The sequence below is a fragment of the Rissa tridactyla genome, chromosome 4 (genome assembly GCF_028500815.1).
Source record: "Rissa tridactyla isolate bRisTri1 chromosome 4, bRisTri1.patW.cur.20221130, whole genome shotgun sequence".
Lineage (NCBI taxonomy): Eukaryota > Metazoa > Chordata > Aves > Charadriiformes > Laridae > Rissa > Rissa tridactyla.
In genome coordinates, this window is record NC_071469.1 from 71883711 (window position 1) to 71910853 (window position 27143).

General features: G+C 53.4%; 2 protein-coding genes across 6 annotated transcripts in view; both read left to right on the forward strand.

Annotated features, from left to right (window-relative positions):
* The window catches only part of NLRC5 (NLR family CARD domain containing 5), a 49373-nt gene extending 36037 nt beyond the window's left edge, over positions 1–13336 (forward strand). Inside the window, exons 37-49 of one of the 2 annotated variants that reach the window (XM_054199578.1) lie at positions 497–580; positions 673–756; positions 1457–1540; positions 2325–2408; positions 3253–3336; positions 3953–4036; positions 5026–5109; positions 5281–5364; positions 7126–7209; positions 8323–8406; positions 9257–10995; positions 12430–12598; positions 12952–13336. In XM_054199578.1, the coding sequence (XP_054055553.1) occupies positions 497–580; positions 673–756; positions 1457–1540; positions 2325–2408; positions 3253–3336; positions 3953–4036; positions 5026–5109; positions 5281–5364; positions 7126–7209; positions 8323–8406; positions 9257–9329 (913 nt within the window). In that variant the 3' untranslated portion in view covers positions 9330–10995; positions 12430–12598; positions 12952–13336. Of the gene's footprint in view, positions 1–496; positions 581–672; positions 757–1456; positions 1541–2324; positions 2409–3252; positions 3337–3952; positions 4037–5025; positions 5110–5280; positions 5365–7125; positions 7210–8322; positions 8407–9256; positions 10996–12429 lie in introns of both variants that reach the window. The other variant, XM_054199577.1, reaches the window with a different exon arrangement.
* The window catches only part of CPNE2 (copine 2), a 70682-nt gene continuing 48875 nt past the window's right edge, over positions 5337–27143 (forward strand). The window contains exons 1-2 of one of the 4 annotated variants that reach the window (XM_054199584.1): positions 5337–5364; positions 7126–7209. Coding sequence is in view for 2 of the 4 variants with exons in the window: in XM_054199579.1 (XP_054055554.1) it covers positions 19833–20025 (193 nt within the window). In the remaining 2 variants the exon portion in view is untranslated. Of the gene's footprint in view, positions 5365–7125; positions 7210–10879; positions 10996–19743; positions 20026–20111; positions 20392–27143 lie in introns of those variants that run through there. The other 3 variants (XM_054199583.1, XM_054199579.1, XM_054199580.1) reach the window with 3 other exon arrangements.

Here is a 27143-nt window from a genome sequence, read left to right on the forward strand (position 1 = left end):
GTCTGTAGCAGGGAATGTCCAGTGGAGAAAGAAAGTGTTTTGGTAGCTGGTTTTTGCATGGGTCATGTCCCAGCTGAGAGGCAGTGTTTCCTGTGCAGCAATCCGAGAGCCAGCATTTCAATCCTGAAGGATCATCTAGTGGCCTGCACACAGAGATGGCTTTTCCAGGTGCCCACGTGCAAGGCATCCTTCTGTTATGAAGTGCCACGGGACCGTGTGTCGCTCTTGCGAGAGCTTTGCCATCTTGTGGTCACAGTGGCACCTTGCTGCATGAGGAGCTGGGTTCTTGCTCCAGAGATTTGGGGTTCTCTTGGTATTTTATTAGGATCCAAACACATCCGGTAGAGTTGCACTAGAGAATAAAATCGAAAACTGTTCACAGTGTCTGGAATACACTCCCAGTTCTCTTCCGCTTTTGTTCTGCTCTCCTCTGCTGTGAGTGCTTGCACGACTGCCTGTGGGTAATTAGGTGTTCCTGTGTTATTTCACCTTTTAGCCTGGGCGACATGAAACTCAGCAGCTCTGCAGTTCCTAAGCTTGTGCTGGGACTTCGTGAAATGCCGTCTCTGAAAAGGCTTATGTAAGTATGTGACGGCAGCTCGCCTCTGGCCCGGCTTGTGATATTGAATAACGCTAGCTTAACGTCCGTTTTCCTGGGGATGTTGTTTCCAGCTTGAACCATAACAGTATTGGGAATGATGGTTGCTCCAGACTAGCAGAAGCCTTGAGGAATATGCGCTACATGGAGGAAATCAAGTAAGTTTCTCCTTTCTTTGCAGTCTCTCACAGCAGAGAGGTGACCACTAGTGCCAGCATTTGGAGAGACCCAGATGTGCTTTTACACAATGTTGTAACAAAGGCAGGGAAGTTGCAAAATGCTCGTCTGTGAGGTACCTTGGGCTAGAGGAAATAAGAGACTGATTGATGAGGAGAATTTGGTCTAACCCCGCTCTGCTGCAGTCACATAGAAGAAAATGGATTAAACAGCCTCTGGCTTTAAATCTCTGGAATCCCTGGGATCCAGAAGAGGGCCAGAGGCCCCCTTCTCTTCTGGGAGAGCCTTGGACCGAGCACTTCCCCACTCTAAGATATGAATCTAGGGCTAACCCCAGGCTTGCTCTGCTTTTCTGCCCCTCTCTCTAGCCAGATTCTGTCCATTCTCCACTGTAGTAGTTTGGAAAATAATAGCCAGCTGTTTCCTGTCTTGGTATTCTGGCTGAAGTAATTTCCCATCCATTAACAAGATCCAGTGATTTTGATTGCTCTTTGCAATTTTTTTTTAAAGCCTCATTAACAGCTATTAGTCTTTCATGAGATAGTTGAGAGACGCAGCGCTCTGATTCTGCTGCCAAGGTCAGAGGCGTCATCCAGCAGATGAGAGACATTAAATAAGATCTCATACTTTGCCTGATGCTTAGCATTTTCCTTTACAACACAGCCTTTCTTCTCTTTAAAGTTTAAGCCACAACAAAATTGGAGATCCAGGCCTGATAAATCTAGCGGCTGTCCTGCTGGAAATGCAAAACCTGAAGAGAATCGAGTGAGTCCCCTTTGTTTTGTTTGCAGCGATTTCAGTTACGGCCCGTGGGGAAGCCTGCGTAGAAAGCCCTGTGCCACCTTTGCTTACACAATGTTCCCCTTTCCAGGGTTTTCAGTGTCATTGAAGACCTGATACAAAATCACCCCCAGAGACAGCAGTGGGCATTTGCTGGCCTTCACCAGCTGTTTGAACAGAGAGATCTCTGGCTCAGTTGTGTTCTGGGAAGTAAATCCACGAGCTTGTGGGGAATCATACAAATCTCAGATCCACGCAGCACCTTTCCTCAGGCTGTGTGGGGTTCCCAGTGTGGTGGCTTTCTTTTACTAGTGGAAGTAGAGGTGAAATTGAGAATTTGTCAAAGCGAGGGCACAGTCTCTAGACAAGGCTCTCGGAGACGTGAATTCAAACTGCCCCTGCTCCATGGGAACAGAACCAGAGCAACCGGGCTCTTCGTTAGGCTCAGCTCTGGGGTATGCCTTGCAATTTTTCGAAATTAAAAACCCGGAAATGACTTGAACAAGAAAAGGAAATTCCCAGTTCTGTCTGGGAGAGGGAAAACTGCTCCTTCCCCCCGGTACCTGCAGGGGCAGAAGTGACTCAGTACTTGACAAAAACACTGCAAATCCCCAGGCCATTTTCTAGAGCCCCGTGTCTCTGGACACACCACTGCAGCCTCGTGTAGCCCATCGTTGCAGTGACCCAAGCCAGGCAAACAGTGAAATACCTTAAGCTGATACGTTCTGGTTCTTGTTCAGTCACTGAGAGGCTTTCATGATTCTTTTAGCCTTTCAGGGAACAGTCCTAGTCCTGCTGGAGGGGAAAAGCTGATGGAAGCTCTTGCCTATTGCAAGCTCATCGAGGAGCTACTGTAAGTGTGTCATTTCCAATATCCCTTCAGGAAGCTGGGCAAAAATCAAGGCATAAAACCCAAATCTAATATGGCTCCAGTAAAGCCAAAAATCAGTTTTACCACTGATTCTTATGAGAGCAGGGTAAAAACTCACAGCTACGTGGGACAGGAATGTGCGGTGCTGGTGTGGGAGGCTTAGGGATTGCTTGTTCACTGCAATCTCTTGGAGATTCCCAAGAACCATACACACTGCATCAGTGGGGAAGAGCTGAATCTGCGGTCTGATAGCCAGTATCGCAGGCACGTGGGCTGTGCAGTGCCTGTGTTGTGTAAGAAATCAGCGTTAAATCTACATGGCTGCAAAAATGGAGGGAAGATAACAGATAGAGGCTTTACTCAGCCAGATGTATTGTCAGTCATTCCGTGCCTCTGCCATATTGAAGAAATAAAATCATAAAAAAAAAATAACAAATCAGAAAAAGTTACAGTTAAAATGCTGGAGCTATTCATATAACCTTCAGATTACAGTGTACTGGACTAAGGGCACGTATTAAAAAAGTGCAATTTCAGTTTGATTCCATCTCAGGACAAGTCAGCCAGAAAGGGAGATCAGTGGGCTCCTGAGAAGCGCCAAGTCAGTTGTACTTCCCTCTTTAACTCCTGCCGCAGGATTACAAAACCTCGTTGATCTTTCCTCCCACTCCCAGTGTCCTTTGAATCGTGGACATTGGCTCCTTGCAGCCTGGTCCCATGCACATGTGGGTGAGGAATGGGGGGTCACAGATATGTGTGGGTGACACACAGGTGAGGAATGAGGCTCTGTAGATCACTGCCAGTAACGTTTCATTTCTGCTCCTTCCAGACTGTCAAGGAATGCTTTTGGAGACAGGACGGCAGTGAAACTTGCCCTCTGTCTGCCTCACATGACCAACCTCAAGATCCTTTAGTAAGTGTCAGCCTCTGCTCCAGGAAAACTGGATATCCTGGGAATATGTGGGATGGTCAAAAAGAAGGCACGGAAAAAGGCATAGACTGCAGTCGTGCACCAGTCTCTTGTTTAGACATTATTTTAAGTGTTTCAGGATTGAGAAACCCCCCGCAATTATTCTGCTGCATCAAGTCACCTCAGCTGTTCTTGCATAATCTCTTGCAGCATTAACTTTAGAGATGATCCGGGCATTGTATATACAGTAAAATAACCCTTAAAATTGGTTTTGAGTATGCTAGCCTCTAATGCCTCTGGCTGTCCTCTCATTCTGGTGTAATGTAAGCATAAATATGAACACCTTTTGTGGTCCCTCCCTGTTTTGTGCAGACACCTCTCAGTCGTTTTTCCCCCTGAACTCAGGAGCTATGTGACGTGCTAGCCGCATTGCTGGACCCGCTGTTGCCTCCCTGTTTTCCAGACCCCTTCTTTAAGACTATCTACAAGGATGACAGGCTATTACCAGCACCGGGCGCTGGTTCAAAAGATGTAGTTACCTTCTTGGCAAGTTAAATATGAGCTTTTGTTACAGCTCCATTCTGAAATAATAGTCCAATGCTTATGTTTCTTTTGTTAGCTTGCAGAACAATAACATTGGTCCAGCAGGAGGGATGGAGCTGGCCAGAGCCCTGGTGGCATGTGGGCTGCTGGAAGAGATAAGGTAGGCCATGGCAGGTGCACTTGGGATAGTGCCAAACGTACGGACTGGTATCACTCTGCTGGTGGGAATCATTTCAGCTCACAGGCCCGGGGCTGTCACATAGGCTCTTTCCTTGCTCAGGGGGACTCCGCAGAGGGCAATCCCTCCACCTGTCCTAGAAACTTTTTGCAGTATGAGAGGAGACACTCTCTGAAGGTCACTGCTGCCTGTGGGGCAGCTTAGATCACTTTAGATTTTAAACCTTGTCTGCCAGTGCTGTTTGTCAGGCTTTGTGTAGCCACATGCTGTTGAGCTACTGTATGCAGTAACCTGGGGAGTGACGGAAGTTCTAAATATGGAACTGAAAGGATGGCAGTGATGTGAATTAACTTTTCCTCTTGCATCCTTGATGCCACCGTTCTTTGATGTGTGCTTATTTTTAAATAACAAGTTGAATTAAGGTGTTAGTAATTTAGGTGTGAGGTGCGTTAGAGCAGGAAAGGTATTGCCATGGCTTGTGTTTGCTGGTAGATGAGAACAGAGCAGCACACCCTGGTAAAGGCTGGAAGGCAGTTATTGCTGCCCCGGAGGCTTTGAGAGCCCCGTCTCCTTCCTGCTCTCCCTTACCGTCATTTCCTCTCAAGTCACACCAGTCCTTACCTCCAGTGTAACTTCTCATTTCCAGTTTCGGATGCAATACATGATGTGCTGCAGGTCTGTCCATTTTAGCCACTGATGTAACCCCACCTTACTGTCAGGACACAATTCACTGCTGAACGGACTTAGGTTGTGAATTAGAGCAGGGTTGTCATTCCCATTTTACCAAGCAGGGAATTGCCCCTGAGTTGCCATGTGTTGATCTGGCTTGTCCCTGCTGTCTCGAGTCCTCTCTTAGTCTGAGTACTAGTTATTGACTTGCTAATTCACCTAGTTATGTTTTGGTGATGGCTTTTCTCTGTCTGTACCTGACTTTTCTGCGTCCACTCAAAGCTTTTCCATTACTCTTACAGTTTATCAGAAAATAGCCTTGGGGAAGGAAGTATCCACGCCCTGTCTGAGGGGCTGCCACGCTTTGAACACCTCCGGAAGATCGAGTGAGTACCAGGGCACTGAAGGCTGCAGGGGCAGAGCGTGGCTGGCTTCCTTTGTAGCCTTACCAGGGCAGGAGCGCAGCAGACAGTGTTGGTGTGCTGTATTCCCCACCCGGTTCTGACACCAGCACATTGTGCCCCCCTTGTTTTTGTCTTCTCTCCCTCCTGCTTCAGCTTGAAACTGTGTGGAATCACTGATGATGCTTCAAAATCACTTTCTCACGGCTTCCGACAATGCCCTTCCATGGAGGAGATAACGTGAGTGTGGGAGTGGATGGGAAGACCCTTCAACACACAGGTCACTCTTGTTTTAATGTCTGCTCTTATTTTCAACTGCAGTACACTTCTGATGTTGCTAAATACTTATTGATGCTTACCACTAAGTACTTTTTACTGATAAATTTACTAATAATTTACTAGTTGACTAAATTCACTGCTAAAAATTCCCTGGTATAACTAGCAGCTTATTGGAAGCTAAAAGTGAAGAGCTGAATGGGTTGTGGAGGAAACACTTATTGTCAAACTCTGCCCATTGTTCTTGGTCTTTTAGCATCTGTTTTGAGAGGCAGGACAAATTCCTCATCGTGTTTTCTGTGGTTCAAGTCTTGCCTCCATTTTTTTTTTTTTTTTTTTTTTACAAGAGGGCCACAGTTGACTCTCAGAGCAGAGCAGGAGCTTCTCTGTGCAATGTAGAGGCTGAATTGAGAGCTCAAAACCAAGTGAATTCAGCCTGTAGATGAACAGGGGATGTTACCAGCTGCAATCTCACTCTCCACACTGAAATAAAAGGGGTTGCTCTGATGTGTGGATGTTTAATGTGTTTTCAATAAACAACATAGATGAGGTAACTACATTGTGACATGTCTGCACCTGCCCAAGAGAACCTCAGCAAGAAGCCTGCCAGGCTTTCCTCTCCCTCCCACAGAATGTATTTGTGTGGAGATCAGAGATATTGTAGAACTCAGGGCATTAATTCAAAGCCAGGATTTTATTGCCAGACCCAGGGGAGCTGACTTCTGATGCTACCGCTACACACTCCAGTGGAGTAGTGGGACGAGTAAAGCAATGTTCAGTGCATAGGTGTCGCTTGCAGCATGGCACTAAGGCTAGTTAACCATGTGATTAGTTTCTACTCCTGCCTTATTAACAGATTGGCAGATTCTCCTTTAACAGTAGCATTAGGAGGGGTCTGGTCTTGTCAGTGGAGGCATATGTGAGTTCTGTCGTTGGGAAAATGTGAGTGACACGGTGAGCCATATGCTGATACCCATGAAATCCCAGAACAGGCCGTGAACTTGTTTGGTGGAAGGCCCCAGTTCTCAAGCTGGATCCTGTCTTGCTTTTGGTTTTTGACTCCTACACGTGATATGGAAATTCTGGAGATCCCCAGACTTGGGCAGAGGAATGGCTCTGTGTGGTGGCCCCGGGATCATTCAGCTGAGCATTGTAGTGGAGCATTGATGGTGCCGTGCTAGGTTTCTGTTCTCCAGGTGAGAGAGAAATAGCCAGGCTGTTCAGCCAGTAGCACAGAAAGGATCCGAAGAATTTTCTCACTTGCCAATGCATCAGACAGTGAAGAACCTAGTCTTTCAAGAGCCCTGCAAGCTATCCTTCGAAAGAGGTCAGAGCCAAAAGGCAGCTTTAAGAGCAGGTCTGAGAGGCACCTTAGCTGCTGCAATAATTTAATACCACCAGCAGAAGGAGGAGTTGCCCTGGGGTAAAGCTCAGCAGTCATTTCCATCTTTTGCATCTCATTCCCTGGGCCTGCAGGACTCCAGAGGCTAACCATAGTCCTCAGGCTCTGTAGTGACATTCCCTGGTGTCTTACCATACATGGAAATACATGGTGAAACTGAGGAAGTTCTTCAAAATTACGCTTGTAAAGCAGGGGAATGTTTACCTGCCATGATAACAAAGCTCTTGCAAACAGTCTAATCTGTGAGGGGGTTGTATCACAGCACAGTCGTTTCCCTTGTGTTTATCAACTGACTCACAGTTGGGATTTCTTGTCTGTCTTAGACTGTCTTGGAACGCCCTTGGTGATGGAGGAGCCCAAGAGTTGGCGAGTGCTCTCCCAGAGATGGAAAAGCTGAAGATGTTAGAGTGAGTACAGTCATGAGAGCAACCACAGGAAGAAGACTTGTGTTTCTGTCACTGAGCCCTCAGCCACAGCACTTCCCAAAAGGGATGGATGTTAGGAACAACAATAGGCTTTTGCAGTTCAAATTCTTGCTTAGCATTCTTGCCGCATGCACTGAGGGCCAGCCTTACTTGGGTGATGCACAGCGCAGAGAGGCATTTTTTATTTGAGGTGTTTGCAGCGTAGGTATGTAAGCAGAAGCTAGTCTGTGAAGGCCTCCTGTTTGAGTCAGGGAAGACAAACTGGTATTTCTAGAACATGACTCATATCATCTAATGACCTCAGGTGAGCTGCTTCCTGCAGGCTTTTACTTCTCTTCAGTGTCTGGGATGGTCTAGATGGGTACCGTGCTCAGAGCGCCTTCCTTTGCGAAATCCTGCAGCAAGGCAAGCAATCCGTCCCCAGGATGGAGCGGCCAAATTGTGAGTGTTGGGCCATAGGAGCTCCCAGGAAGCTGAGATGCAGCTCCTGTGCTGGAACTGGAGTGCAGCCAGCAGCTGGGGTCGGTGTCGCCAGCTCATGTGTTGGCCCGGTGGCATCACAGCCCGGCCCTGTTAACGGGAGAGACTGTCATCTTCTGCTCAAGAACTGTTCATGAAGCTTTCCTCCTCTTGGCACTTCGGAATTCATGGTGTGTGTCTTCCATCTCTCAGCTGTATGAAAATATTAGTCTGACGTCATAGGGTCAGTAACTGAGTTTTGTTTGTCTTGAGCAAGGAAACTACATAGTAGGGCCTGGCTCTTTTACAGGTACAAGCGAGAAGGTTGTGTCTGAAGTAGGAGGACTTGTTACTAGCATTTTTGGGCACCAAGCTCACAGTGGGATGTGTAAGAGTGCTCCAAGGGCAAGAGATCTGCTTACAAGTCCTGTTGCTAGAAGGAGGTCATAGGAAACATTGCACACACCATTCTTGCTTAAATAAGGCCGCGGTCATAAAGACAAGGCTGATGTAAATTGCTGTGCTTGTGCAAAAGTGTAGCTCTTCTGGGACAGGAGGAGGAGCCAGCGATTTTTCAGCTGTTTTCCACTCTTGATTTGGTTTGGGGTTTTAATATTCTTGTTGTTTCTAACACAGTCTGGAGAAGAATCGCATTGGCGCCTGTGGGGCCACAAAGCTGGCAGAGGAACTTGCCAAGTGCCCGGAAATTCAGTGCGTAAGGTGAGCAGGTATCATGGAGCTCCATGGCTGGGTATCGGCTCAGCAAGGGGAAGTTGGGGTGACCAGTCTTGGGACAGACATGACCCATGCCGCCCTGCTGCCCTGGGTTTGCTGGCGTGGAATAGGATATTGCAGGGGACGCAGATGCAAACCAAGTAAACTGAAGGTTTTCTAGGCCAACTCCACCCCCTCAGAAAGTCCTGGGAAAAAGGGGCTGATAAAGCTTACTGGCTTTAAATGAGGTAAACTCTGAGAGCACCTCTCATAACTTGCTGGTAACACAGGTCCCACGGCCAGATGTCTGCTCCTGCCCGAGCTGTCTCTGGCCCAAAACAGGCTCTGCCTTCCCCAGTAGTGAGAGCCGCCCGAGAACGACCACTGAGGGCTGTTGCTGGTCCTGACTGGAGCTTGTGGCCCCTGCGTGCTTGCTCAGGTTGGCAGCACAGCACAGCACGCAGTCCCTTTGACTCCTCGGGGCACTCCGCTCTGCATGGTAGAAGCCCGGTATGGGCAGCTTTGGGGTGGACTCCACCGAATGAGACAGATGAAGAAGGGAGGCTCACGTCAACCAGGTTGCTTGTGTGTCACTCAGTTCTTCCTCCCCTTTCGGAGCTCCTAGTGGCCCTGGGGACTTTTCAAAGCTTTAATCTCTCTCTCTCCCAAGCCATAAGTGAGTCCATCTCAGCGAGCGGCCAGGTGCTGGGTTGCTGCTGTGTTGCCGGGATAGGGCCGTACCTCACTCCTGTCTCACTTTGACGAAAAAACAAGTTGCCTTTTCCCCTGTCTTTGGCATGCCACCTCCTCGCTCGCCCTGCTGAGTCCTACAGTAACATGTTTGCTGTTGTCGTAGGCTGTGGGACAATCCAGTGCCCAAGGGCCTTGCCGAGAATTTGACAAGCCAAGACCCAAGACTCTGTTTCTAGTAGCAAAGAGGAGCCCTTGCCCGATGAGGAATTGCTCTCCGTCTTTCACTGCCCTCAAAAATTGCACTGAAGAACCCAGGAAATCAAAGTTCCTACAGTTAAAAACTGTGTCAAGTCTTCCTTCGTTGCACTGAACCAAGTGTGAATGCTTAGCGGTGTTTTGGTTTTTTGTGAGCTTTTATTGTACAGAAAAGCAAAAGATGGTGAAGAATTGCTGCTGAGAAGGCAGTGTTATTGGTGTAAAAAAAAAAAACAAAAAAAAACCTCTTCAAGAGGATTAGATGCACCTGCTCAGGCATTCAGAAAGCCAGCAGAGTATTTAATTATCTTTAATCAAGATTACAACACCGACAGGGTGTTCCGATAAAAGAATGCACATCCTCTGGGAGAGAATGTAAAATTATTTACAAAATTGTAAACTACTGACCCTGTTAGAAATGCAGGCTGTTTGAAAATTGTGTATAACTGTGTGCGAAATACCTCTGTGATTTTTAGGCAAAAAGTGGCGATACGATATGTGTTTTTGTTTGCTTCATATCAGGCTCCTTTTCATACAGAATTGCCTCAGTTTCCTAGTAGAAACGTCAAGACTCGTGAAACTTCAAATCATTGGCCAAAAATGATCAATATTTATCCTGTGACGACAGGTCAAGGCTGATATCACTGTAAATTTCAGTGAGAAACTTTACAGCACTGAGGTTGTAAAACAATTTGGAAGAAAGCTGGGGCTGTTCTGTGTGAGAGGACGTGCACTACTGACTATTTTCACATGGGGTTTTGTAGATTTTTTGGCGGGGGGTGGGTGGTTTGGAAGACTCGATTGCACTGTTCTCTTTGAGGTAAAGCGAGGGGTCAGTCAGCTTGAACCGTTGGCCGCATGGTAGATCCTTCAGGCCTCTACCGTCCCCTGGATCCCGAAGCCTACACGTCGCTGGGCAGTGGATGTTGGACCTGTGGGGACTGGAGGGAGAAGATCCCCAACGCTGAGTCCGCTGGTCAGCGGAGATGGGCTGCAGATGGACTCCGTGCCCCTCGCGTGCGTGGAACACCAGCTCGCGGTGCAGCACGGCGACCACATCGGTCTCATTTTTTAGTGACTTGGGTTACAATGGTTTCCTCGCCTGTCTGTGCTGTAAATATTTAATCCTTGCGGCAGATTTATTTATGGAATTTTGTTTACAGCACTGTGTTTGCCTGGGGAGACCGAACTGATCCGATGTGGGCAGGGCGGGCGTTTGGAATGAGCTGGAAATGCTGGTGCAGCAAACCTTGGGGCAGAGGACGTGGACAGCTGGTGCCTGTTACTTCTGGGGGAGCCGCTGTCCTTATTTAAGGATCAGCAGTAGGCTCTGTGAGATACTGGCATTGTTGCATAGAGGCGGGGTGCGTTTTGCAGAGACTGTACTCTGAAAAGGGTTTAAAAGCGATAACAAAGAAAAAAAAGTCATAAAGTTCCTTATCAGGCCATAATTCAATGAAGTAATCAAGTACTGGAGTTTAGGAAAAGCTTCGCCAAATGTGGCTTTAATTGCATCCTGTATTTTCAGATCTAGTTAGCAGATGCGAGTCTTCCCAGCGCCCATCAGAGGAAGAGGGTGGCACAAAAGGCAGCGTGATCACGTACTGAAAGGTGTCTTGGTGCTGTGAGCTCTTCGCAGCTTCCAAGGTGAGCGTGTTCGTCAGCTGGGCTCTTCTCGGGCCCTGGTCTCCCGGGGCTTCTTTTGGAAATACAAGAGGTTGGACAAAGTTTGCAGTAACCGTCCGTTTCAGTCCGGGCTGTGAGCTGAAAATTCATTTTTTCCTGCATTTGAAACGTCATTTTGGTAGGACTAAGTACTACGTGTGATAAATAATAGAGGTTGAGTTTTACTCAGTGTGAAGAAGGAAAGTACTAGGATTGGACTTTTTATTGCACTTTGTGATGGCCGTTTTGTCATCGTCAGTAGCAGCCAGAGCCTTGTGCTGTTACCACAGGCCCATATACCGGGGGGAGAACCAGACGGTATCGCTGTCAAACACATCTTTGTTCAGCTCCGTTGTATCGTCTCCTTGGTGCCACCCACTCCTGCGTTTGATTTGTTCAGGTGCCGCGATAATTTATTTTCCTTCTTTACTGGTGTGAAACATGCCTTCTCACTTATTGGTTTTCCTCCTTTTTTTAATGGGGAAAAAAGTGCTTTGACTGAATAAGTTGAGAATGCCGCTTTGGTGAGTGCTTGACTTTTCAAGGCACTTTTGCTTTGTGTCTTGGGTGCTAACCCTAAATGGGTAGAACAGCCACTGCGGAGAGATCTCTTGGGTTTGGATCATGGCGTTGGATTATTTTCCCTTGCAATGAAACGCACTATTTAAAAATAAATGAGACCTGACATTCCCCCCTGCGGTTCCGCTGACTCCTGCAGTTAAGAAGCGTGTGTCTATACCGTGAGGTTTGTGGGAACATAACGAGGCTGCTGCTGCGGCACTTTGCTGGACTTGAGATGCTAAAGAGTGCCTCTGAAACCTAGATGCGTTTCTCAGATTCTTCCCCAAATTCAGGATTAGCTCCCAGACAGGTGTCTGCCTCACCTGAGAGCGGCCATCCCAGCGCAAGCCAGGGAAGGGACTCGCAGGACATCACAGTATCTTTTCCAGAACACCAGGTGTCAGCAAACCCCCAAAAATGGGAAGCGGTTGTCTCTAGTCCAGCGATTTTTTGACTAAAAGCAGGCTCTGTGCTGTATTTGGAGTGCGTGGGTTGCATTTTAAAAAACAAAAAAAATTGAGATTTGGATTGAGCTGTATGTGAAACACAAGAAGACAATCAGTCCCTAGTTTGTGTCTTACATCAGATGCCAAGGACTTTTGGGCCGCCCTTCCCCAGCGTGCTTCCCATTTTCCTTGTGCTGCCGATGCCCATGTTCCCAGCTTGCGGTCGTGTCTGAAAGTTTCCAAGGGGAAACTGAAGGGTTTGTCCAATTATGCGGGGTTAAATGAATCTTCTGGTATGCAGGAAGACGTGAGGCCATTGGGGATTGTGTGTGATGGCTGAATACCAAACCGATTCCCAAATAGATAATTAACGTGGGCCATTTTTAGAGCTATTACTATTACGTTTCAGATTTATCGTGGTCCAAAAATGGAAATGTATCAGGACGCTCTGCACACCCCTATTGTTTCGGGCTGCCTGCAGTCTCTGGAAGACAATGTCTGAGCTAGTCAGTACTGGTTCCATACACAGAAGGGATTTTGCCCCTCGAGACCGGATCTTTAGAAAGAAGTACACTGCTGTAAGTAAACACGCTGCTGGAGGGCAGTGAGGAGCCTGGATTTGGTGCTATGGGGCAGCCGGAGCCAGGCTGGGCTGGGCTTTCACGCGCGATGGCAGCTGCTTCTTATAGCTGGAAATGCAGCTGCCGGTTCCCCTCCACTCAAACCAGTTTCAGGTAGCGCTGGACCTGCTGCGGCTTGGAGGCGTCATGCTGGGCAGGAGAGAAAACATGGGAAAATAACATTGGCATTCATGAAATACTGGCTGCCTCTCCCTTTTTTCCCCCAAAGTGACATTTTAAGCCACAGGCATGGAGGTTGGAAGGGCAGGTCTGGCACAGACCCCACTTCTCCCACTGAATTCCTCTTTCAGGCACGACCTCGTCTCTCCCTGTGACGGTTTCTGGCTGGGTTTACCCAGAAAAGAAGGGTTTTGCTCCTAAAAACTAGGCTCAGCTTTTAGCTGGATGTTGTCTATCGCGTTGCCTGCACTGAGCAGGAGCATCCATGATCTGTGAGCCTGTCCTGCGTCCCCTGCCCCACTCCCGGGGTGGTGGGAAGGGAGCGAAGCTGGCAGAGAGGGGACCTCATCCACGCGGAAAACTGACTCGGGGCCTTGAACCTCTTCTGCCTTTCACAGCTCAAGCTGCAGGAGAGGGGAAAGCCGGACGGGGGAAATACGGCACTGGCTTATTTTGTCTGTGCTCTCTAAAAGTAAAGGGCTCTGTACAAATAAAGCCGGTTTATTTAATCTGAAACCTCAGAGGGAGGCTTCCAGTCTTATTACCCTGTCTCCATATCAAAAATATCTATATAAATATCCCTGATGTTACAGGAAAGATGGGGAGGGACTCTTTATCAGAGTGTAATGATAGGATAAAAAGTAATGGTTTTAAACGGAAAGAGGGGAGATTTAGATGAGATGTTGGGAAGAAATTCTTTGCTGTGAGGGTTGTGAGCCCCTGGCCCAGGTTGCCCAGAGAAGCTGTGGCTGCCCCATCCCTGGAGGGGTTCAAGGCCAGGCTGGACGGGGCTTGGAGCAACCTGGTGTGGTGGGAGGTGTCCCTGCCCAGGGCAGGGGGTGGCACTGGATGGGCTTTAAGGTCCCTTCCAACCCAAACCATTCTATGATGCTACGGTACGTTGGGTGCAAACCCCAGTGATACCAGGCAGGAAGGTAAAGGACATCGGCTCCTCGGGTCGAGCTGGGTGACGGGGAGGCGGTGGCTTGGACTCCCCCTCCGCTTTTGGGACACACGTTGAGGGCCTGCCACTTTTAGACTCCTGGAACGGTTGGGGTTAGAAGGGACCTCTAAAGATCACCTCGTTCCAAACCCCCCCCGCCGTGGGGGGGGGTGTGCGTGTGTGTGTTTTCCTTGGTTAACCAGCTTGTTCCCCCATGGGAAGCGGCATCACCCAGCCGCTGCGCTGATTTTTTAAAAAAAAAAAAATAATCAGTGGTTTTAGTTAAAAGCGAGGGGCGTTGATCCCAAAAGTTATGTTTTCGTTATAGCTGGGCGGATAACGTGGAAAAATCATTTTCCAGCCTTTACGGGGGGGGGAGCAAAGGCATGGCCGCGCCCGCCGACCGCCCCCCGCCATCACCGCCCACCCCCCCCCCCCGTACGGGGGGGGGGGTGGGCGGTGATGGCGGGGGGCGGTCGGCGGGCGCGGCCGTGGGGAGGCGCTGAACCCCCGGCCCCACGGGAGCTGCTCGGCCCGGCCCGGCCCGGCCCGCAGCGGTGAGTACCGGCGGCCCCCGGGGATGCCCTGGGGATGCGGGAGCGGGAACGGGCTGGAGAAGGATTGGGGGTGAGGGTGGGGGTGGGGGATCGTTCGCCGTGGGCTCGGGTGGGCGGTGATGGAGGCGAGGGGCGGTGGGATATGAGGCGGTGGTGACTTCGGATGTCCCGGTGGGAGGGTCGCACTGGCCGGCCGGCGGAACCTCGGTGGCGGTGCCTGGATGGGGGACCTGCAGGGCAGTGGCCCCAACGGCTTGTCTTGGGGGGGGGGGGTGGGGGGGGGGGTGGTGTCCCTTCTGCCCTCCAACCCCTTGGGTAGACCCTCTGTTTGCTGGGACGGACACTTCAACCCTTGGGACAGACTGTACAACCCATGGGACCAACCGTACAGCCCCTGGGACAGATGCTCTGTCCCCTCGGACAGACCTTCCAACCCTTGGGACAGACCTTTGAACCGTTGGGACAGACCTTCCATCCCCTGGGACGGGCCCTCCAACCCCTTGGACAGACCTTTGAACCCTTGGGACAGACCCTCTGTCCCCTTGGACAGACCCTCCAACCCCTGGGACAGATGCTCCGTCCCCCTGGACAGACCCTCCATCCCCTGGGACAGTCCCCACCCCCCCCCCCCGCCATCGCTTTACGCTCCCCTTCCCCAACCCGGGCCCCTCCATTCATACAGGGTGTAAAAGTTGTCCCACCCATCCCCGCTGTCTGTGCATCCACATCTGCTCCTAAAGATGCCAACGGGACCCGTGACCCCCAGGCAAACGCCGCGGCCTGGTGGCTTCGCTCCCCACGGCTGGGGATGTTGGGGAAGGGGCTTTTCCTGGCAGCTCCTGCAAGCGCCTCTCCTTCTCCTCCGGCACCGAGCCGTGGGGGATCTGGTGAGCTGAAGGCTGGGGAAGCGCAGAAGCGCTTCTTCAGGAGCTCTTGGCAGCCCGATGCTGCTCCGGCTGGGGGTGATATCCTGCATGCAGCACATTCAGGGGGGAGCCGAGAGGGTCTGTGCTCCCAGATGGGCTGCCTCCCTCTCCTTCTCTGTGCCCAGCAAGGCGCTGCGTCCTCCCAGACAGCAGCGAGTGTTTCGTTCAGCAGCCTGAGGGTGCTGGGGGGGATGGCAGGATGGCAGGCAGGGAGGTGTTTTCCCATCGGCTCCGCCAGCCCGAGGACCTGATGCAATAAGTCTCCGGGTAAGTAACCCTAATTTAGGCTGGATTAAAGCCAGTGGGGCTGGAGGACGTGGTGGGCAAACACACCCTTTGAAGCTGGTCACCACAAGGAGGGTGGAACAGGAGAGAGAGGTGAGTCGAGAGCTGAGCTTCGGTGGCCGAAACATCTCCGAAGGGCTGGGTCCCTGCTCCTGACTCCCCGAGAGCCTGAGCTGCTTTGCGGGAAGGAACTGGGAGGATCCCTGTGAACCTCGAGCCCCAGATCTGAAACCTCCTGGAGATGCGCTTGAACCTTGCCGGAGAAGCTGGCATCAGAATCAGCCCAGGGGCGCTCAGTTCTGACACCGCTCCGCCGGCGCCGGCATCAGCCTCCTCCTGCCAGCCCAGGTACCGGGGGTTTCATGCCGGCGTGTGCTTTTCTGGGGTCAGAAAATGTTTTATTACAGGCCAGAAAGGGCATCCCATTGAAGCCCTTTGGGGCGGGGGGGCAGGGAGCAGAACAACGGGAAGGCTGGGAAGAAAAGCTCGGGGCATGTGGGAAGATGTGTTTTGAAGAACTGAGGCAGTGGAGAATGTTTTCCTGGAGCAGCCTCGGGGAAATGCTGCGTGTGCTTTGGTTTACAGCTGTGTGATAGCCTGAGACAGACATTTTTGTTTCTCTGCTGTTGCCTCTGGAGCATCCTGGCTGGGATAATGTGGAGGGAAGGCACCCGGCGATGCTTCCAGGTGTCCCAACAGTGCACCTGCCTGCGGCGCAGGCAGCCCTTAGCACTGGCCTTGGGTAGACGAGTGGTCCTGGAGCTGCTCTCTGAGAGCCCGAAGTCCCTTACTGCCCCGGGGACAGGATTTGCCGGCAGCCTGCCTCTGCGGTACCATTGGCATGTGCCACGCTGGTCCCACGCTGTGGGTGAAGATGCTCTTCGCCCTGGGGAGGGGGGGAAATATTGGCCACGCAGCCCCCAGCAGTCCCAGTTCCACTTGTCTCCCAATAATCCAGCTCCCGTGCCCCGAAACGGTGGGGTTACGCAGTGCCGGAGTGACCGCGAGCTACCCCGTCGTTTACCAGTCTGCCCAGTTGTATACTGGAATTGCGTCGGCTTTCTTCGTCTTTTAGCACTCTCAGGGCGGCGTGCGAAGAGTCTGGGAGGAATAACTCCTTCTCTCACTCCCGTTACACCCGGTGGAAAGAGTTTCCCGCTGACTTCAGTGGAAACCTCTGCCCGGAGAAAGCTGGCCGGAGTCGCTCGCGCCACCCGTAAATCAGGGCTTGTTCTCTGGGAGCCGTTGGCGTGCCGAGAACGTAATACCTGGTTAATTGATGAAAAAGCAACACTTGCAGTCTCCTGGCCTGCTTCGGGGTTGCCAGCTCGCATAAGGAGCTCTTTATGTGAGAGCCCTGGCCTGCGGTCAGAGGCAGGGAAGGGGGGAAAGGAGAAGAAAAGGTAAATTTTCTGGCAAGGTGTAGCAGCCAGGCGTTAGAAACGTGGTTGCTGGCAGGCTGCGAAACCGCAAAATGGCGTGAAAAAAAAAAAAGAATTGAACGCTTTTCCCTCCCAAATAATCTTACAATTTCTCTTTTAAACCTCTAAAATGTCTGTTGAGGGACCTGAGTCATTACTTTTTGCTGCTTTGGCTCGGTTTCCTGGCCACTGGCTTTGTGAGGTTACTTGTTTGGATCACAGGAGCAGGGGAAAAAGTAATTCCCGGGAACTCAGGTGATCATAGCAATGTTGTTAAAACACCAGAAAAACAAATACACGCAGTACTCGGGAAGAAGGGCTCCGCTTTTTATTTGCCTGCCCATTTTCCTGAGGTTTGGGAGCTCTCAGATTGGGAGCAGGAAAAAGCTCGCGTCTAAAATAGTCGCCTTGCCCCCCTGCCCCCAGCCCTGGATTTTCCGTCATCACGTGATTCCAGAAGCTGAGGATTTAAGAAGAAACATCAGCCAGCGTGGGGCTGATTTCACAAATGAGACGAGCTGGAAATGCAAGTTTTGCCGTTAAGCGGCAAGTCCAGGGTTGTGCAGGCATTGAAACCCGGTTTCGTGTTCCCTCGAGCGGTGTCTGAAGCTGTTGGGAAGGGGTCAAGAATTCATCAGACGTAATTCTCGTTATAAACCGCCGCGTTTTTTTGGATCGCTGGCGCACAAACCCGTCTCAGGGTGAAGCTTCGCCCGTCAAGTGGCGGCGGCGGTCTCTCTGCCGCAAAGCAGGCCAATAGAACACATCTTTTTTTTTAAGGAAAAGCTTGGATGGTAGCGATGAGAGTCACCTGCCCGCGAGGAGAAGGTGGGCTCCAGCCCGTGGGGACAGCAGCGGCTTGGTGGTGGCATGACAGTGCAAATGGGCGTTGCGCATAAATACCTATTAATTCATATTTATGTGTGTTATCAGGGGAGGGGCTCCGAAGCTCTGGATGAGACGAGGTATGGGATGGAGGGACCCACACGCTCGTCCGCCTTGGGGGCTGCTGGCGGGGCCTTTCTGGGTGGCACGCTTGTAATTTTGGCACGTTAGAAAGCAGTTAAAGATATTTCTCAGTACCTAAGCGACGATTTTTTTCTCCCCCCCTCTTGTAATATATGGTGTTGGCTGGAAATAGCAAGTCAATTAAAATTCAGAAAGCCAGCATTTTTTGTTTGCAGTAACTCAGAGAAGCCTTTAGTAAGTTAAACAGCCAGAATACGTTCCGTATGCTTAAAATGCGGGAGGTTTCCTTTGCACCTGCGAGGGAGCCCCGCTTGGCTGGGCATCCTTCACAGCCCGGCCGCCTTCCTCATGGGGCTGCCCTCCTGCTTTGTATTTCGTAGGGTCTGGCTTTAATTAAGTCAACTTCTTCCTCCAAATCTCTTTCTACTGGTTGCTGAATCCTATCTATCCCCCACCATCCTGAGAGCAGCTGGTACAGCTGCCAGAGCGTTGGGGTGGGGAAGTTTTAACGCAGTGGCTGGCAGGTTAAAATCTGCCCCAAAGCCTGTGAGTGTCTTCTCCTCCCTCCCCGCTTCTCCCGGTCCCCTTGTTTGTCCCACTTGGAGCATGTGTCCGGGATGAGCGTCGCTGCCGCGGGGAGGGAAGGGATTCGCGTGTGGCGTTTGGCTCTCTTGGACGGAGCGTCCTGCAAGTGCTGCTGCCACAGAGGGACCGGCAGCCTCGGACCAGCCTCCCGCTTGCCCCTGGCCAACGGGCACATCGTTTTGTGCCCCCTGCCCCGGCAGTGGGCAGCGGGTGAACGCAGCGGGCGCAGAGCTGGCACGTAAACCTTTCCCTTGGGTCTGGAAGGACGGTTGTGTAAAGGGTTTGGGTCAACCGCCAGGATTCACAGTGACATCACGATGTTTTCTGCCCTAAATCGCAGATTTCCCTAAATTGAGCCCCAGAGGAAGCCTGTAGTCCAGTGAAAACGTGCAATCTTCTCGGCATATCTAAGCCAAACGCGCGCTTGCCAGCGGAGACCGGAATGGGATCGGTCCGTGTGCCTTCTCCATCACTGTGCGTCCTGAGCAGGGCACGCTGCTGTGCTCTCCTCTTGCCCTGCCCCTCACCTGCCCTCTCCACACAGCCGAGCAGCAAAGCCAGAGCTGCTGCCACTCTGGAAACCTCACGTGGATTTGCAAGCAGGGCATGCAGCGGGTGCAGGATGTGCTGTGGGTACAGGGCATGCAGTGAGCTCAGCGCATGCAGCAGGCGCAGGGCATGCAGTGAGTGCAGGGCGTGCAGTGAGCACAGGGCGTACAGCAGGTGCAGGGCATGCAGAGGGCACAGGGCATGCAGCGGGCACAAGGCATGCAGTGAGTGCAGGGCATGCAGCAGGCACAAGGCATGCAGTGAGCTCAGGGCATGCAGCAGGTGCAGGGCATGCAGCGGGCACAAGGCATGCAGTGAGTGCAGGGCATGCAGCAGGCACAAGGCATGCAGCAGGCACAAGGCATGCAGTGAGTGCAGGGCATGCAGTGAGCTCAGGGCATGCAGCAGGCACAAGGCATGCAGCGGGCACAAGGCATGCAGTGAGTGCAGGGCATGCAGCAGGCGCAGGGCATACAGTGGGCGCAGGGCATGCAGCGAGCACAGGGCGTGCAGCACTCACAGGGCATGCAGAGAGCGCAGGGCATGCAGAGAGCGCAGGGCATGCAGCAATCACAGGACGTGCAGCGAGCGCAAGGCATGCAGTGAGGCTGGGCTCCCGTGGCGCAGTTGTCTGGTAGCAGCCATCAGAGCCCGTCTATTTTCTCTCGGGTTTAGTGGAAATACTTTTTTTCGGTTGTTTTTTTGCCACTTTCTGGTTTTTGGAGCGCTCTCCCGAAACGCGCTCAGTCATTGCAGCTCCTCTGGGCCCCGTCGGCGATGGTGCTGCCTCCCTCCCCACGTCACGGCTGGGTGTGGAGGAGCAAGTTTTGCTTTCGTTTGCGGGGCTGGAGCCTGTTGCTTCCCGCTGGGGGAGAATCACGGGCCCCCTTGGCCGCTGGGAGCCCGGGGGCCCTTGCCCTCTCCGGAGCACTCGGCTCCCCTGCTCTTTGGGACTTGGGATTTCTTGCCGGTAAGTGGCTTTAGTCGCTATGGGGACTGTGTAATGACATTTTCAGACTTCATCTGGAGAGGGCTGGTGAACGAATCCTGTTGCCCTTTGCTTCCCCGGTGCAGGGCAGGCTCTGCCCGAGGGTGACGGGTTGGTGGCAGCCGGGGGGCACGCGGGGCTGTCGGCACGCCGGCAGCACCTAAAAGTGTTTGGTTTTACTCAGGCGTCCCTGGCTTACCGCGATCTCCAGTTTCAGTGCCTCTGCGGTCGTCAGCCCCTCTGCGAGGATGTGGGTCCTTGTCTGGTCCTGTGGCAGTGACCGGGCAGTGGCCGTGTCCCTGCAGTTGCAGGGGGACCGGCCACAACCCTGGAGGGATGCTGGCACAGGTATGGGACCGCCGTAGAGGCTCTTGCCTTTCCCGATCCCCTTGTCCTGGGGGGCGGCAGCTCCCTTTCTGCTCAGGGCAGAGCAGCCCCAGGGACCCCCTATCTGGGGACCAGCTGCAGTGTCAGATTCAGCTGGGGGATCTGGGGGACCCTCGGAGATGTCGTTGGGGCTGCGTGGTGGAAGGGGGAGCGGGGCTGCGGTAGGAGAGGGGGACGAGAGGACGGGACGGGACTGCGTGGAGGAGTCTCGCTCCCACCATCACGGGCCGGTTTCTTCACTGGTGCCGCTCTCTCCCGGCGTCTGGCAGCTGCTGTGCCACACACGGGGATGGCAGAGGCAGCTGGAGGTGGTGGATTTGCGCTTGGCATCTGCTGCAGCTGCCTCAGCTCTGGGCTGGGCAGGGAAAGTGCTTTGGAGCTGCTTTTTAGGTTCGTGATGTTTTCGAAATAAGAGCAGCAGACGGTGCTGACAAGCCCTGGGCTTTACAGGCAGCACAGGGAGGTCCCCGAGCTCGTGGGGCTGGGTGAGGGGGATGTTAGTCCATCCACCCGCCTTCTTCAGAGCATCTTCCCTGGCTCTTCATGGTCTTCAATCCCAACAGGCAGTGGACAGCCTTGGGTCGGACCCTTGGGTCAGGGAGAGGGGAAACGGCACAGAGCAGTGAGGGGCTTTGCCCAAGGTCTGTAGGAAAACGGTGTGCCGTCCTCTCCAGCTGCGGCGGGGTGGCTGCGTGCCACGGCCGAGGTCGGGGCCACCGTGCACGAGCAGGAGAGGAGCTCTGCCAGCGTGACGAACCATAAATAATGACTTCTCATAATCCCCTTTCCCTTGAGGGTCTTATGTGCCAGACCTGCAAATGCGATTACACTGCTATTACAGTATGATATATTTACGCTGCTACCGTACCTGTCAGTGTCCCGACTCCGCAGGGCACCGGGGAAGCCGATGCTCCAGCCCCTTCCTATGGATGCAGAGGTGTCCCTGCGCGTCCTTCGGGATGGCCCAGGAAATAGCAGTTGAGCCGGGGATGCTCCTTTCCCCTGTGCTGGCATGTGGCCGGGCCCCCTGGGCAGGTCCTGCCCTCAGCAGGGTTAATTAGACTGTCGCAGATGAGCACCCGGCCAGGGCTGGGCCACTAAAGGGCGTTGCTGGGCCACTCAGCAGTAGCACCCATGGGTGGGACAGGCTGTGTCACGGCTTCCCTCCTCCCACCGCATGGGTCCCTGCGAGCCAGCCGGCTACTAGGTGGGGTGTCCGGAGGAAGGGCTTGCAACATCCCCTCTGCCCCCCCAGCAGGGAGCAAAGGCGGCTTCACCCAGGGGATCCCCAGGACAGGGACTGCTGGGAGATCCCCAGGAGGTTTGTGGATTCCGCAGGTTCCCTTTCACCCATCGCTCATTCCAGGCAGGGATGCAGTGATCTTTGCCCCCTGCATCCAGCTGGAGAAGCTGGATGGGGTTCCCGAATCCATGCGTCAGAGGTGCATGTCCCAAGGCTGCAGAGGGAACAATGAGCGTCCCCAAGGGCAGGTCCTTCCCAGCATGTCAAGGGAGGTCATCCTCCCCCTCTGCTCTGCCCTGGGGAGGCCGCACCTGGAGTGCTGGGTCCAGTTCTGGGCTCCCCAGTTCAAGAAGAACAGGGAACTGCTGGAGAGGGGACAGCAAAGGGCTACCAAGATGCTGAGGGGACTGGAACATCTCTCTGATGAAGAAAGGCTGAGGGATCTGGGGCTGTTCAGTCTGGAAAAAAGACGACTGAGGGGGGATCTTATCAACGCTTATAAATACTTAAAGGGTGGGTGTCAGGAGGATGGGGCCAGGCTCTTCTCAGTGGTGCCCAGCGACAGGACAAGGGGTAACGGGCACAAACTTGAGCATAGGAAGTTCCACCTAAACACAAGGAGGAACTTCTTTCCTGTGAGGGTAGCAGAGCCCTGGCACAGGCTGCCCAGAGAGGTGGTGGAGTCTCCGTCTCTGGAGACATTCCAACCCCGCCTGGACGCGTTCCTGTGCCACCTGCTGTGGGTGACCCTGCTCTGGCAGGGGGTTGGATGGGATGATCTCCAGAGGTCCCTTCCAACCCTGTGATTCTATGATTCTGCATGGAAAGTGCTTCTTTCTTCAGAGTTATGACCCCAGGTCTGCTTGGATGTGGCGCAGTGGGTGGTGTGCCCGTTACACCTCCGATTGCTCTTTGGAGACGGATCTCCCGCTGGGTGAAGCTCTCCCTGCACAGTCAGGGTGGGATCCCGGCGTCCCCGCTTGCCCCGTGCTGGGCTTGGGGTGCTGGGATCAACCTGACCTAACTCCAGCCACCTAATTGCTGCAAGGCTAATTGCCACAGGTGCCCTGGGAGCTGGGGGAGAGGATTCTGCAGCCTGTGTGAGAACCCCCACAGGGCACAGGTACCCTCTGAAGATGCCGGCGTCTCTCCAAGGACTGCAGAGGGAGCTGGGGCTTTTTCTGCCTTGTTTTTCAGCTGGGGTCTGTATTGCCCATCCCACTCCCTGCCCAGTCCTGCTGCAAACCCTGGCTCTCTTCCTTCTCTTCTCCTTCACCGCCCTTGCCCTGTCCGTCCTGGGTGCTACGGGGGGGTGCCTGGCCCGCTCCTCTCCACCCCTCCCAGGGATGAGCAATGGTTTGAGGTGGGAACTTCATGGTAATAACGTGGCCTTGGGCTGATTCGGAGCAGTCCTTGGACACGGGTGTAGGATCTGGGCGAACGCCTGGGCTGAAACAAAAGGTTTCATGTGCCGATAGAAGCGCGATGGCGTTACAATCCCTGGAGCTTCCCGGTTTCTGTTTCGATGGGGCATTTTGTGGTTACATTGTCTGCCTGGCCCTGGATCCCTCTAACGGTGTCGTTATGTGGCTGCTGCAACTTGCTACTCTGCTGGCCCCGGAGGGATGCTGCTGGAGGTGGGAGGGTGGACTTGTCACCGCCGACAGCCTGGGTGACCGACTGCTTGGAGCCGCATTGTCTCAGTGGTGGGTGAGCGTCGGTGTGTCCGACCCTGCTGGCGCCCACCTGCCCCGTCTTTGGGCTCCTCTGTGTCCCTTGTCCCCGCTGCCGGGAGTAGCCTGGATGGATTGATGTGTGCACCGGGGGAGGAAAGGAAGGGCTGGGGCTGTTCCTTGGCTGGTGGTGGCTGCTCTGAGGTGTCGGTGAGGGGGAGACTTTCCCCAGCCATCCAAACTCAAATCGATTTAGGTATCCAACCACAAAAAGGGTGTTGGAACCCTTTCCCAGACCATTAAAAGCTGCCTTTCAATCTTTCCCCCGTGATAAATTCATGTAGCTATCGCCAAATGGCATTGTACCGTATTAAAGCGGAGCAGAGATTGCAGTGGGACAGTGGATGATGGGGCTTTTCAACCCACCAAAGACCTCTTTCCACCAAAGAACCTCTTTCCCTTGAAAGTGCCTGAAAGCAAGACTCGTCTGCGGGATGGACCTGTGTTCGGTGCCTTGCTTTGGGGCTCTGGCTCATCCTCCATTTCTGCCTCAGTTTCTCCCTTGGGCTTTTGCTCTCATCGGGAAAACTCCCTTGCCCGTGCCGGCGCGCTGGCTGGGAGGTCCTGGTCTCCATCACAGCTGGGTACGGCACCTCTCTGTGCAGCATCTTCTCTTGCTGGCTGGGAAGTGGGGACACAACCTTTCTGGAGGGGCTGAACCGTGAAGCCACCTTGCGGGGGGGGCCAGCTCTAGTGCCAGAGGGTTTGCCTCAGGGTTTTCCTGAGGTTTGTGACTCTCGGGACGCCCCAGCTGTCTCTGTGGATCCTCGCCCATTGGAGCAGCTTGCCTGAGTGCTGCTCGCGTACCGGTTGGTGCAGCCGCTTGGGGTTTTTTGGCAAGGAGGGCACTGCCTACACTGGCACCAAACTGTGCCAAGACAAGGGTCTTTGCTGGGGACAGCAGAGGCCTGAGAGGAGCTGGGTGTTGCGGGTGACTATTGCCTGGGCGTGAAATGAATCGACAGCCGCTGTCACCCTGAGGTGGCCACCAGCTGTTGTCACGCCTCGCTTGGGGTGGGATTTCGCAGCACCGTTGCGAGAAACCCAGGTGTTGGCATGAGCAGCGTTACCCGGGCACCACGAGGCACGGTTTCCATTAGGAAGGGTTCACTGGGGCAATGACTTAATTTTGTTGTCCTGAAACCCTTTTTCCTGCTGCATCAGGCCCCCAGAATATCCCAGTAGCGCTCCCTTGGCTCCTTCCATCGGGCAGGGCTGTGGGACTCACTCACAGCGTGCCAGCCTGGAAACCAGAGCCCGGCTTGGGCATCCCCTCATGCTGGATCCACCCCCAGTCTCTGTGAATTTGGGAGAAATCGAGCTCAGTCCCAGCCCTGCCGTGCCCCGTACTGGGATGCTCGGAGGCAGTTTTCAGCCTTGCCCCGCCTCGGGGGAGATGAAGATCCTGTGATGGAGCAGGTCCCCAAGGTACATCCTTGCGGGGACTTTTCGTGTGCCAGCATCTCCTTCCTTTCTGCCTCCTCCAGCCTGCCCGCCTGCGGCACAAGCATTTACCCGTGCTGGCCCGGTGCTGTGTACATGACTAATTGCACGTGCCTTCAGAAGGTAACGAGGCTGTTATTAAGACCAGGTGCAGGCTGGTGAATCCACCCTGTTGCCTAGGCGAGGCCGAAAGGCCGACGTTTTTTTGCTTGGCAAAGTAATTCTGGAGATGACTGTATTTGTTGACGGGAGGGAGGAAAGCGGCCGGTGGGGGTTTTGACAGCGTGGGGAGCTGCGTTGGGCATCTGTCATAGCACATCCCGGCTTTTCCTGGCTGCTCCGGCTCCGTGTGTGCCTGTGTTTAGGCTTTTCTGCTGCTCTGGGCAGCTGGTTTCTGTGTCCTCCTGCTCCTCTCCTTTGCTTCAATCTACTGACAGCCCCTTTTCTCCCGCTCTTCATCCTCCCTCGGGTACCGCTGCTCGCCCACTGCGTCTCCGCTGCCTGTAAGCTCAGGTACGTGTTTTATCGGAACCCAAATGTACCTCTTTGATACTCATCTCTCTCATTTCCCCCTTCCAGAACGGGAATTCGCTTCTACAATTGCGGTAGGCTGTAGCGGGGCAGCCCAAGTGGGTAAACCGAGTCACGGGGGACTTCTGTGGGGTCTTATGGAAATGACGGGACATCCCTGGGAGGGACCCAGAGGGACTTTGCACCGGTCACTGGTGCATATTGGTACTTCTGGGGCTGTTCCAAATATGCCTGGTATTCCCTGTGAAAATAAATCTGATTTCTTTAAGGAGAGGAGATCACTGAAGTTTGATGGTGCTATTGATATTTTAAAAAGTGCCCAAACTGTTTTGCTTAAAGCACAGTGGCATGGCTTTTTTTTTTTCCTCTGTTTTGGCTTTTGTTTTGTTTTGGGTTTTTTTTTCCTATTAATGCTTAAAATGGGGCCTTAGCGTGGCCCAAGAGGCTGCTTCTCATGGGGCTTCTCTTCTGCAGAGGGAAGGGGAACCTCCCAGGGCAGAAGTTAGTTTGCAAAACAGGTAACTCCTTCCCCTCCTCCTCCTTCAGATGAGGGAGGAAGAAAAGACCCCAGGGCTTCCAGCCGGCCCTTCTCCACGTGCTTTGGGGATCTGCTGTAGGGATCAGGGGGCCATGGGGTGAGGAGGAGGAGGAGGAGGAGGAAGAGAGGGGGAACATCTGTGTATGTTGCTCTGGGGCTCCCAGATGTTCATCTCGGATATCCTGGGTGGTCCCAGGGCTTGTGCATGCCCCCAGCCAGCAAAACCTCTCGCTTCAGGACCTTGTGGAGGCGCAGCAGCCTGGAGGTGACCAAGTCACGGAGGACAAAGCACTTGAAGGTTACAAAGCGCAAAGATGTGTCCGGCTCAGGAGGTCCGGGAAACTGGAGCCCAGAAAGAATTTGGGGACCATGTCCCTCCACCCCAGTCCTGCTCTCGTGACACCTCTTCAGGCGTCTGCTGTGGCTGATGGCAGATGGGACCGCGGGGCAATCAGACCTTCGTGCTTGTCCCTGAGCCCTCTCATGGGTAGCCTGGCCATATTCTGGCTGGAGACCACGTGTCTGCCTGATTGGCACGAAGCCGGCAGCTGGGCTTGTACGTCGGGAGAATATTTGGCCGCCGATGCTGAGCAAGTCGCAGGACTTCGTTCAGGGCGGTGAATGCGGGGAGAGGAGAACAAAAAAAAGGAGGAGAGACTGGAATACAGATGATGGTGAACCGGCTCTTTCAGTGCCAGCTCAAATCCCCCTCTGAATGTCAAGCATTTGCCGGGGGGTTGAAGTGCCGCCGGCTCGCTGAAGCCTGGTGGTGCCTCGGATGGGAACCCGTGGCTACTGCCGAGGTGGACGGGGCCCTGCCTGGCCCCGGGAATGTGCCGGATCGGTGCCGTGGGAGGAGAGGTGGCTGTGGCTCTCCGGCGGGGAGGAGGTGGCTTCGGGGGCAGGATGGTGCATGTGGATGAGCAACGGTGGCACCTACAGACGTGGCTGTGCCCTGGTGGCATTACCCTCTTCTGGCCCTGCCACCTCTCTGGGAGTTACCTTTTCCGTGGGGCCATTTGGGAGCCAACCTGGCTGGGAAAACGACTTTTTCATTTACACTAATTACTCTTCGGCTGAATCAGGATGGTTACACTCATCTGGGTTTACCCCAGGACTGGAGCTGAGGGGACGGAGTAGCCCCAGCCGTGACCCAGGAGAGCTGCCCGTCTCTTTGGCATCTCCATCCCTGGTGGGCTGGCTGGACCAGCAGCTCCTTGGTGGA